This window comes from Solanum stenotomum, chromosome 12 (assembly GCF_019186545.1).
Source record: "Solanum stenotomum isolate F172 chromosome 12, ASM1918654v1, whole genome shotgun sequence".
Taxonomy (NCBI): domain Eukaryota; kingdom Viridiplantae; phylum Streptophyta; class Magnoliopsida; order Solanales; family Solanaceae; genus Solanum; species Solanum stenotomum.
In genome coordinates this window covers 49214919-49227855 of record NC_064293.1, presented here as the reverse complement: position 1 = coordinate 49227855, position 12937 = coordinate 49214919, and the positions used below count along the sequence as shown (strand labels likewise).

Sequence of the window (12937 nt, the reverse complement as noted above, 5' to 3'; positions counted from 1 at the left end):
TATATTTTGATGGGAAAACTGCCATCACAAAACATCAGCAGTGGCTGTGTAGGGATAATTTATTCATTCCTAAAAGGAACATATACATTACAAGCTGTTCATTTAACCTGTAGGTCATTTCCTGCCTTTCAGAGGTATAACAATTACCAGAAAAAGAGAGTTCAAAAACCATTCTGATGGGGAACTTATGGAGAACTTCTCTTGAGTTGTTTTTCTCCACACTGAACTACAACAACCGAAGTGTTCAAACAACAAACTCTCTCAAGGAAAAATAAATAAAAAGAGAGGTCAACAAGGCCACTTCTTTATTTTCAATATTTGATCAAATGTACTTACAGAGTTCTTTTTCCATACAAATTTGTGATAAATAAAAAGAGAGGTCAACAAGGCCACACCTTGATTTTCAAGATTTGATCAAATGTACTTACAGTTCTTTTTCCATACAAATTTCTGTGGTAACCCTATCATTCCTGAACAGAGCAGTATCAGTAGAAGGATAAACCTCAGAGGCCACACTTTTGGCAGGTTTCATAAAGCACAAGTGTCTAAATTAATGGCATACCAAAGTTCAGCAAAAGCTGGCAATCCCATTTTGTGCTTCATCATACAAATACTGTGCATACATCAAGTAGCAAGTGTAAAGCACATGCAGTAAAACAATAAGCAAATGAAATAAAGGTAAGGCATCAAAAACCTGAGAAGATCTCATAGATTTCAGTAAATTCATGATTTGCCAAATCCAACAGCAGCCTTCTTTGTTTTTCGTGTATTTATGCTTTCAGGGGTTGGCAACCCAGTCCTCTCTTCATATTTCTTTTCTAGCGCCTGTAAAATCAGTTACAAAGATAAGCATTGGTTCCTAGGTGCAACACCTGTCAGATGTTTATCCCAACTTTAACAATGATCCACTAACCACTAATTTTTCACGGATGGTGTCCAGGACTTCGTCAGTCATTTTGTCAAAGAAAAGAACTCCCTGCATATTGCTGACATAGTTAAAAAGAAATGTCTTACGGGAACTAAGTCTTGTATTTAAAGCAAATTGTGCATTCATGTACTTTCTGATGAATATTCATCAAAGACTGCATACACACTATTCAGTACTACAGATATCTGAACTCAACCAGTAGCACTGTTAAGTAGTCTTATAAAAAGAATCAGACCAGGGAAGACTTCTGAACTCGAGTCTATCTGGTTCTTACTTTTTTTTATTACACTGCTCAATGTCCAGTTACTGCAACTGGAAAGACATATAGAACATTTTGTCTGAACAGAAGGTAAATGCAAAAAAAAAAAAGAAAAAAAAAAGTAAATGCAAAGGGAAAATGTATGAGCAGGAGAGCCTGTGAATCCCAAACAACAGTAATTTTTGGGAAGGTACGGTTAAAACAGATCCTGCATTTATAGAAATTAAAAAGCACCTGTAGGTGATCAAATTCATGTTGGAAGACTCGTGCTGGAAGAGCAGACAAGCTTATCTCAAACCTTGCACCATTAATGTCCTGTGCATCAACCTTAACTGAGTCCGGTCTCTGCAAACACACACCATCTATAAATAAGCTAGTAACAATTTAGAAAGCCAGAAAACTTCACAATTCAAATAGCAGATTCAGGTTCCTAGACACTAAAGCAGTTAGCCAACAAAGATTCACCAGGTAAGCTTTTGTAAAATGCAAATTGTTTTAGGATTGCAGTTCTACTTCAAATTCTTTTGACTTCGTTTGGAAAAGTCGCCCAAAATCCAAGCAGCTCTATTATGTAAGCTCTTTACCAGGTTAATGAGCCAGAAGAAGAATTATGATGTATAAGATAGAAGTTACTAGTTGAATAGGGACACACTTGCAAACTAGAGGATTAGGATGTCTTTTGGCATTAAGTCCTTGAGATGCTGTCTCTTACATTCCTAAAGCACAACAACAAAATTGACCATTCGTAAAAATTTGGATACATGTAGAACTGCTGATATGACATCTGTATTTCCACCAAAGCAATAGAAGCTGCAGGTTCCTGTAAAAGTTAGACTAGCTCACTGGAGCAACTTTTCCAGGAGCAGGAGACAGCAAGTTAAATTCTTCAGAATGGTATAGCTACCAGTTCAACAACATAAATGCTAGGAAAAACCCTCATGAGGTTGCAGATGTGGCAACCTTACCATCCTTTCAGATATATTCACGACTAACCTCGTGATGTCATGAGTTGGTACATGGTATCATGCGTCAACTGCAAGCAAGTTAGGTTCGACTATATAAATTGTCATTGGGTATGTCACTCCATTGAGGCTCATCTTACACCAATATTATACAAGATAGAAAATAAAACGTACTAGGAGCTCTCTACCATTTCTAAAAATTCATTTAAGATACATATATATTCAACACACAAACATTATTTTTTAAATAAGAAAAGTATCAACTGCATAGCAGATTATTGAGAGATTTGAACAGATGACGTCAATCATATTTGATCACACTCGACCACGGGGTTCATATTATCTCTCTCACAGACACAGAGTAAGGCAGTAGACTGACTCGAGGTCAAACAAATAATGGCTTATAGGTCCAAGTACCTCAACATCACCATGTATCATTGGAAAAGATAAGCAACCTTCTTCATAAGGTATAATCCTCCTAGAATATCTACTGACACGTGGATTGACGAGAACAATCTCCTCCCCCTCTCCTCGTTCACCAGCTGCATTAAATACCATAAGTTGAACATTCATTCCAACTTGTGGTGCAGACAGCCCAATGCCATCAGTTCTGCATAATATCAAAGCCAAGCATCCTTTACAGTCCTCTGAATAGCAAGCCTTTCTTATAAACAAAAAAAATTATGTATCTACCGACTAAATCATCAACAATCCAGCTTCTTAATTCAATAAATCAGTCAATTACACCTCAATTCCAAACTAGCGAATTCTGTTATGCAATCTGTGTCACCCATACTACTTTTGTTTTATTTTCAACATAATTAGACCTCCACCAAGCATAACCTCTTCCTATATCCAGGTTTGGGATCAGTCATGCTTTGCGAAGCTCGCATAGATTGAGTTATCCAGTTTACTGATCGAACAACTATTTTTTTGCATTAAAATAAGTTATCTAAACTCAAAAGGATATAGTTATGGATTGTAAGAAACGGATGGACTCACTTGTACATAATATCGAACATTTCATCAACTAACTTCTTCAAATTAGCGTCAAATTTGCCAATCCTCTTATTCTTCGCTCTTAGAATCGGGTCTGGATACTCTACAATTTTCAATGGCACCTCGAAGCTCAAATCAGCAGCTACCACACACAAAAAGAAGAATTTCAATTTGCGAAAAAAAAAATTGACTACAAATAGATTGATTTTTAGGTCAGAATCTAGAAGGATACTTACGAGTAGCTATTTCATCTCCTTTGGTTTTGGAAGATAAAACTCGCCTAGCTTGAGCGTAAACAGCCAATTTTGGAGGTTTATTACTGCTTGCGGAGAAAAATAAACAGTTAGCTGATTTATATCGATGAAGAGTGAAGTTGATAGGGGAGAGAGACGAGTTCCAACTGAGGAGAGGCCGGAGAGATCGAGCGAACGAAGAAGAAGATGCCCAAATTGCGGCAGCCATTGCCATTTGCCACACAACAAAACGAGCAATTTCACCTCTAAAGATGCAAATGTTACTACTTTTGTCCTTCGTCGAGTTTTAGACCCTTTTTTTCTATATATTCAACATAATTCTCTTCTTCTTCTTTTTTAAATCTAATCTAAAATATATATTATATTAATATTAAAAAGTAATCATACATGAGAATTGCCACTCAAAAAAGGGCTAAAATACTGACTATAAAAAACATTTGAAATAAAGAGACCCCCTCCAAAGAGGACATTACAACTAGAAGATATTATTGATTCTTCGATTCTAATGATTCTTTATAAAGTTTATTTAAATATTAAATTATAATTTGTTATTGATTCTTCCTAAGATTAATTTTATGTAGAGAATCTTAATTATATTTTGATTCAAAGCTATTTAAAATAGATTATAAATAGTCTATATATTTGTATCACATCATAATTACTTCAAATTTGTATCATAACGTGTTCATCATCCTCTTGTTAAGGGGAGTTATGGCTATGAATTTAATTGATGCTAATAATGCAACTTCAAGTAACGTTTTGGATCAATTAGCAGAAATCTTGATTAATTTGAGATTGGTTGTAACTTTTGGTTCATCATCCACCAAACTATATTCCCGCCATCTCAAATTTTCTCTTTTACCTATTTCTTTAGAAACTATTAATTAAGAACTTTTTAAAATTATTTTATTTTTATTTTAAATATTTCTTTTTATTAATTAGTCTCATCCAAGCTTAAAGCCCTTCATATTCCTATTTTTTTAAGAAAAAAAATTATATTGATGACAAATGTAATGTCATCTTCCAGAACCCTTTATCGATTGAACATCTATGTACTTAGTGGATATTGATCGTGATGGATGAATTCACGTAAATTCATTAATTTTTGTTTAAACTATATATATGTAATAGTGGAGTTAAAAATATTAAAATATTGATAATATTTTTAAGCAGTATTAAAAGTGAAAAAGTAACTTTCTTTTAGAAATATTTTTAAAATCAGAGCGATTTATAATTCTGATTACGAGTTCTTCTAAATTTAATATTTTTATCTAAATTATGTGTATATCTATTTTTTTCCTTCCTGACTATCCTAAGATTACCCCGCTATATTTGTACCATGTTAGCGGATCTATTCCATGTTAGGGGTGTAATGAAATTAAAAATTTTGACAAAGAGACATCAAATTTCGGAGAAGTCAGCATGTTTTTTTTTTCTTATTTATTTATTTTAACGACCCTTGGGGGGTCAGGTGTTTTTTATTTTGAAAGTGAATTTTAGAGAGTTAATGTGTTTGATCAGACTTCTAAGAAAATAAACAATAAGTATATTTACATATCGTAGCTAGCGTGTGAATTTGAATAAGTAGTTGTGTTTTTATAATTATTTTTCGAATATTGTCCAAACATAATTTTTTTTAAACTTTTTTAAGCAATTCCGCTAGGCAAGGTGTGTTTAGGACTAATTTTTATTATTAAGAGTAAAGGATCTCAAAAGAAAAATACAAGCAAGGGGGGCTAGACATTATCTTACTAATCCTAATGAGATTACAAACTTTTAGGGTCTGTTTGGAAAATGCCACCATGTAATTGGAATTGGTGTAATTACTAGGTTAATAATTATTATCCTAGTAATTACGCTGGCCTGTTTGTTTGTCACTGTGTAATTACAATGTAATTATAAGTGTATTGTTTGGTGGCACAAGTGTAATCATGAGGTTATATTGAATTTTAAAAATATAAATTAACTATTTAAAATAAAAAATTTATTATAAATGATATTAAATTAAATATTTAAGATATATATTGTCCCTTGAAAATATATTAATTAATAAACATATGTTCTTAACTACTATTATAAAAAAGAATTGATTTATATTTTTCAATTTAAGTAATATATTTTAATTAAATTAATCATAAAAACTAAAAGTTCATAATTTATGTGAACATCATGAAATACATGTTTGACAAAAAAGATCAATATTATAAATATAATGTCATAAAAATATAAAATATTTGACAAAAAGATAATCTATCAAGTCTAACTTTAAAAAAAATAACTAGTATTGTAAAATATAGAGTCTATACTCCTAAAACAAATGAAATTGAAAATATAACATAAGTTCTAAATTCATAACAAAAAAATTAGCATAATACTCTAATGTCAAATTTCAACATAACATACATAAATATGATTTAAAAGAAAAGAAAAACATAAGTCCATAACTTTATTCAACAATGAATTCTACTTTAATTTAAAAATTAGAAATACTAAAAAAATTATACTAATGAAAAAAAATATGAAAATTTGCATGGAATCACATGAAGTAAAGGTTGAGAATAGGAAGGAAATGAAATATAAATAATATAAAAAAATTATTTAGAAAATACTAGAATAATAAAAAATATATATATATATTTATTTTTTAAAAAAAAGAAGAAATTAAAAAGTAATCAACTTGTAATTACCAGCAATTCACAGNTCCCCGAATTAGAGAGTGTAACACTCAACTACCTGCTGACCAAGTAATTACATACCCAACCAAACAAGACAGAGAGTGTAATTATATCAATTACACCAAATTCAATCACCAGGATGAGCTTTCCAAACATGTCATTATTAATTAACAAGCATGAAGAAAATAAGAGTTAGAGAAAAAATAAATTATTACTTTAATATCGACAAAAATAATTTTAAAATTGACTAACCAAATACAAAATGTTATTTTTCAAAAAAAACTAAAAAAGCAAAAAACATTTATGACCAAAAGATACTAGCAAATTTTGAAAGTGGGTGAAATAGGGTGTAACAAACTTTAAAATTAAACCACTTTAAAAATCCTTTCCATTTATGGTAAGTGGTACTGGCAGCAAGTCTCTTGAGAAGTCATAGTCATAGTAGATAGATAGAAGATTGATTAATAGTGCACTTGGAGTTTTATGAATTAGGTATAATCATTTGTCATCCACACGTTAAAAAATAAATAAAAATTATCAAAGAAAGACAAGAAGGGGACAAAATAAAAAAAATATTACAAATTTGAAAAGTATGGTTTACACTAAATTATTGAATCTTTAAAACAAGACTAATTCCTAACAAATCTCACATCTAAATGGTCCTCCTTTTGGATAATGCAAGCATTATTTACCACTCATTTATCCTAAGTATTAATGGACTTGTCTTCTTAATTATCTTATTTCCAAATATATAAAGCTTGACACTTCATTCCTAAAAGTTCTTTGGAAGTAATACTACTCTCAACTTAACTTTTTTCTTTCTTTTTGTGATCATAAATGAATGATATTTTTGTAGGGATATACAAATATTAATTGGACATAAACCAAATTTATGGACGTTAAATTGACAGCTTGTTTTAAATTGCTTTTTAGTAGAAGATTGACAATATTTATGAGTAAGAAATGATTACATTTTTAGATTAGAATCCAACGAAAAAGGAGAAAATAGAAAAAGAGAAATAAGAAAAGAAATAGATGTGGAGAAAAAGCAGTAAAAAGTCGGTAAAGGTCCGTGAAAAGCTGACACGTGGACCATAAAATGTGTTGCCACTTGTTTCAAGGAAACAATAAGGGAAAATGCATAAGTAGCCCCTAACCTATGCCTGAAATCCCAGAGACACATCTAACCTTTACTAAGATCCTATTACCCCCGAACTTAATTTATCTATAATATTCTACCCCTTTTCAGCCTACGTGGCACTATCCTTGAAAAAAATGTCAACATACGCTGGGCCCCACAAGATAATGCCACGTAGGTCAAAAAGGGATAGAATATTACATATAAAATAAGTTCAGGGGGGTAATAGGACCTTAGTAAAGGTTAGGTGTGTCTCTGGATTTCAGGTATAGGCTGGGGGGATACTTATGCATTTTCCCAAACAATAACGTAATTTTAGCTAAAATTCTATATTCACCGTGATAAGTGTTAAAAACACTTTTAAATTATATTTTTTTGAGTTTCATATTTAAATTCATATCCAAACTATCATATTTGAGAAACACACTTTCTCTTTTGGCCAAACACATATACAACCCCTCTAACTTGTTTTCATTTTTCATTTTGGCACTCCAACTTAGCCTTATTCCATTTTAACCCTTAAACTCCATTTTTTATGTACTATTTTAACACGAAATACTATTTTTATGATTTCTTTATTTTATATATATATTCTTCAATTGCAACTTCTTATTTTAAATCGACATGTGTCAGTTAATTTTAGTTTTAAAAAATTAAAAATTAACAAAAAATAATTTCTTTTAAAGAGTTTTATGTATTTTTATGAGAAAAATAACCGACGAAATTGTGTTGGTTTTCTTTCTTAAAAATCACCGACAATCTAACAAATTAAAGTCAGTTGAGTTTTAACATTTTTAGTAGTGTTATTAGAAATGAACAAGAGTCTTTTTTACTCGTATTGAAGATGAGTTTTTTTATTCGTATTGATTTATGTTAAAAATAAAAAGTGAGTATTTGCGTTAAATTTAGATAGCCTAGATGACAAGAAATAATAAATAAGTAGTGTTATTTAATTTAATTGAATGTTTAAGAAAGAAAATCGAAGAACTTTCGTCAATTTACTTTCATGCAAAAATACAGAGAAATCTCAAAAAATAATATTATTGTTTGAAAAAATTTATGTTCGTTCGCGAATGTTTAATTTTTTTTACGAAAATTAACAGATACACGTCTATTTTTTTAAAATAAAAAATTGCAATTGAAGAACATAAATAAATAAAAAACCATAAAAATTAGTATTAGTGTTTAAATGGTACAGAAAAAATGGAGTTTAAGGATTAAACTGGAACAAGGCTAAGTTGGAGTGCCAAAATAAAAAATGAGGGCAAGTTTGAGGGGTTGTGTATGTGTTTGGCCTTCTCTTTTATTTGAAAAAACCTTGACACATGACACATGACATAATACATAAATAAATATTCCACCTTGACAAAAATTAAATAATAAACTATTAATATTAATTAAAAAATTACTATATTTTATGTGTGTTTTTGACACTTATCTCATAATTATATTAAAATATTTACGTGATATATACTCACTTTGTTTCAGCCTAGTTTAACCTGACACGAAGTTTAAGAAAATAAAAAAGACTTTTCAATTTTATGGTAATTAAAATTATGTCAAAATGTTCTTTAATCTTGTGACCTTAAGCATGATATATATAAAACTGAAATTAAAGTGTGAAAAAAAAGAGAGGAAGAAATTATTCTTTTTAAAACAGACTAAAATGAAAAGGAGATCATTCTTTTTTACATAAAGGAAGTAATATATTTTAATATTTACATGCGATACAAGAGCCCAATAAGTACTTACCAACAAATTTCAGAAATCATTAACTTAAAATCTTATTTATTTTCTCTATCTCAAACTATCTATCGTGATTCCTTTTTACGAGACGATTTTTTTTTTTTTAATTAAAACTGTTTTACTCTATTTCATATGTACTCCTCATGTCTTCGATGGCCTTTTTAAGGTATTTGTACTTATTTCTAGGACTTTAATAAATAGGTTAAAGTAAATCCAGATGCAATTAATTAAGGTTCTAATCCAACAGTCGGTCATATTGGCGATCAATTTACGTTTACTTCACAAGGTGGATAAAGATTTGTTTAACTGGGAGTATATTAGATTGATAAATATGTATAAGTTATTAATAATATGATAAAAATGTAAATTAGCTAGCATGCTATTCAATGTAAAAATGGACCAAAAACATATATATTTTTTACCCGATCCATATATACATAAATAATCAATGGTAAATTTAAAATTTGAAAAGACGTTATGTCATACGACACATGATTATAAAAAAGTTGATTTTTTCCCAAATGCTATGTTTGCATGCTAAAGATGATTTGTGCGCCAATATATATCAACCAATGCAAATAATATACCATATATATATATATATATATTTGGATTAATATTTCATCCATACTTTCTTTTTGATAAGTGTTTTTACTCGCAAATTTTTTTGCTAGTAATTCGTTTATGTATTTTTGACTTACTTAGCTGATTTATTTCGAATTGTAAAATTCGAGCTTGTTCAGATAACTTTGATAGTTCTTCTCTGATTTTGAATAGCCTCTGGCTTTTATTATCTATGGATTATATATATATATATAACTTATGAGTAGACCATCCACCTCGATTGTCTATCGATCTAATTTAAATCCTAATATAAATTATCAAAATGCCCGATTCTATCTCTCTCATCTAACTGCGACTCCACACAGCACATCATTCAAATTTCAACAAGATAGAAATTCAATTCTTACATTACTATCCTTTATTAGTCAAAACTAAGCCCTTAATTAAATTGGGATTTAAATGTAATTTCAGAAGGACTCATTTCACAAAATCGTTATGAAATGATTTTCTTGCGGTGGTTGAAATTAATTATATGGCAGTGTTCAATGAAGGAATAATTATTGTTCAAATCCGACATATGATTGATTGTTTTAATATTTTGATTATAAGGTCGATCTTGATTTAAGACATTATTTAAGTAACTTATGATGGACGCAAAATCCAAAAAAGTTCCACTAGTTCTTCATACTCCTTTATGAGCAAATTATATTTATATTATATAGTAAAATAAATGTACTTTATAACAAGTGGTAACAGATTATCTATCTTTTAGGAAAGAAAGAAGTAAAATAAAAAATTATTTTAATTTAAATGTGTTACTCGTCCTTTTTTTAAAAAAAAAATTGTGATTTTAATTGATTTTTTTTTTAACAGGGTTAGACGGAGTTAATGATGTCAAAGGATATCACTGAGGTCCTTTTGGTTTAAAAAAATTAATATGCTGTTTATGCTTTTTGATGGAAAAAAATGACCTTTTTTGACTCCGAACTCAAAATTAAATATACTCAGTCATCTGCTAATTTCTATCAATCTTCCTTTTTGTTGCATGTTTTCGGGAAGCCGATCGAAGGAGTGTCATATCTTGTCTAATCACTGGTCTTCAGTTCCCAATACTTTTTCATTCCCGCTCTTCCTCCGCATCCCCACCATAGCCAACCTCTCACACCTCCTAACTCAGGCATTTATGCATTTCTCTTCACATGTCAGAACCATCTACCTCATTTTCCTTAGCTTGTCTACCACATAGATCGAGGTCATTCCCACCTTGTTTCGAATATCTTCATTCCTAATCTTATCTCTTCTAGTATGCCCACACACACATCTGAACATCCTCACCCGCATCATTTTTAAATGCATCTTTCTACATTTGTTGATTCTTTAATTTTAACTTTCTACATGATATACTTAAAACCTCACAAGATTCAAATGACAGTTTGGTACATATACAATGTACATCGATATCTAACTAATTTAAACTCACAAAATTCAAAATCCTCACTTATTTTCTTAAACCCTGAATAATCAACATCAACCTTTTGTTTTAAATAATTACATGTATAAATATACCTCTAATTGACTGAAAAAAAATATTTCGTTAATTATTCAAGGAGCTAGGAATATGATTAGGGCATGATTACCAAAAATAGGCTTCGATACAAAACTAATAAACGTAACTAGCTGGTCTTGAAGTTCAATTTAATTTGTATCATTAATTCAAAATTCCAGGATGCACTATGCGTGTCTGTACATTGAACTAGGAGGAGTATGATAGTTCAAACTAATTAAAGGGAATCACATGTAATTAACATGCACCTTTTGCCTAACTTCTCTATTTAACTTTAATTTCGCACGATTCTCTTTAATTTAATTAATTTCTTAACGAGGAAGAGGATTCTCACTAGGTTACGAATTAGTGCCGGCAAAATTAGCTCATGTTTTGATAATTCGTTCAATCCGCCCATATATTAATGGGTTCGATGAATGACTTTTTTAGATGGATAAAATATGGGTATATACCCATATTTAATTCATAGAAATAGAGAAAATACATAATTATCCCATTAAACTAAGACCTGTTTTTTAAAAAGACATTTGAACTTTACGGGGGTCCTATTAGCCCCTTAAACAATTTTAAAGTGTTATAAATATCCAACTTTTCAGCCACCCTCAATTGCAAAAAAGAAAGTGCAATTACGCACCAATTATTATCTGCCACGTGTTATGTTTTAATTTTTAATCTTTATTTTCATTTTTGTTTTTTCTTAGATTATAAGCTTCATTTTTTTCTCTTTCTTCTTCTTCGCTTGCAGACCTCCATATAGCCGCCATCACTGCAAGTCCTCGACTTGGCCACCATCATCATCAATCCTACGGAGTAGCCTTTATGACACCATTATTATAATCTCATCTCCACCATTAATATCATCAAATCATTATTAAATTAAAATAAAATTACTAATAAATTATAAATTGAAAATTAATAATCACCTTCAATCTACCATCTTCTTTTCAATATTAAAACAATTATGCAGCGAAACTCCATTACGATGGAGATAATAAAATACTATAATACTCTCGAATCGATGAAATTTGTTTATTTAGATGCTAAAGAACTACATATTAATTTATTTTATGTTATTTTAAAAAAATAATATATCAAAGGAGGTTGACAATTATTATTATTTTTGAAAAAATAAGGGACAAAAAAGAAAAGGGAACAAAGAGAAGCAAGAAGACAAGGAAAAAAATGAGTGAAGTATATGGGTCTTCTAAGTTGAAGAAGATAGAGAAGAGGTAGTGGCTTATTTTGAGTTTTGGGGAAGAAGACAGCAAAAAAATAAATAAAAAAATGGAGAAAGTACAATAAAATAAAAGAAAAATAACATTTCTAATTAAATAAATACTTAAATAAATATATATTTACGTTTTTGGCTAAGCTCACTCGCTATCAGAGAGTGAACTACACTCTACTTGCCACATAGACACGTAATGGGACAGTAAATTCACTCTACATAAGAAGAGAGGGGTAATAGGACCCCCGCAAAGTTCAAGTGTCTTTTTAAAAAACAGGTCTTAATTTAATGAGGTGATTATGTATTTTCTCATAGAAATATGAGTATTCATGGGTAAAATATGGGTTAGCCTAATGGGTTAAACTTTCAACTTTTATTTACCAATAATTTATGATATCACTAAAAATATTGTAACTTCTCTCTATTTTTTTATTTATTTTTTATTTTTTCTGTTCTTATTATTCTTCTCTATAATTGAAGAGGTAAAGTCTTTGACCCTCCAAAAAAGTATATACTATTACATGTACATTTCTTTTGTTAATTATAATTATATTTTTTTATTTGTTTAATTTTATATTGGATAACAAATAATAGTGTAAATTAAGCAAATCATGTATTAG

General features: G+C 29.7%; 1 protein-coding gene across 2 annotated transcripts; it reads right to left on the bottom strand.

Moving 5' to 3' along the window:
• Positions 1 to 426: 426 nt before the first annotated feature.
• On the bottom strand, positions 427 to 3676 carry LOC125847563 (peptide deformylase 1B, chloroplastic). Of its 2 annotated transcripts, XR_007444446.1 has the most exons (8): positions 3385 to 3676; positions 3152 to 3290; positions 2567 to 2759; positions 1422 to 1532; positions 914 to 976; positions 695 to 825; positions 563 to 613; positions 427 to 470 (listed from the first exon to the last, which is right to left on the bottom strand). XR_007444446.1 is itself a non-coding variant. In XM_049527182.1 (7 exons), exons 1-6 carry the CDS (start codon positions 3614 to 3616, stop codon positions 724 to 726), a joined length of 840 nt encoding a protein of 279 aa, XP_049383139.1. In that variant the 5' UTR covers positions 3617 to 3676; the 3' UTR covers positions 427 to 613; positions 695 to 723. The 2 variants fall into 2 exon arrangements, 1 of the variants encoding a protein (XP_049383139.1); XM_049527182.1 differs by having other exon boundaries at positions 427 to 613.
• Positions 3677 to 12937: the final 9261 nt, after the last annotated feature.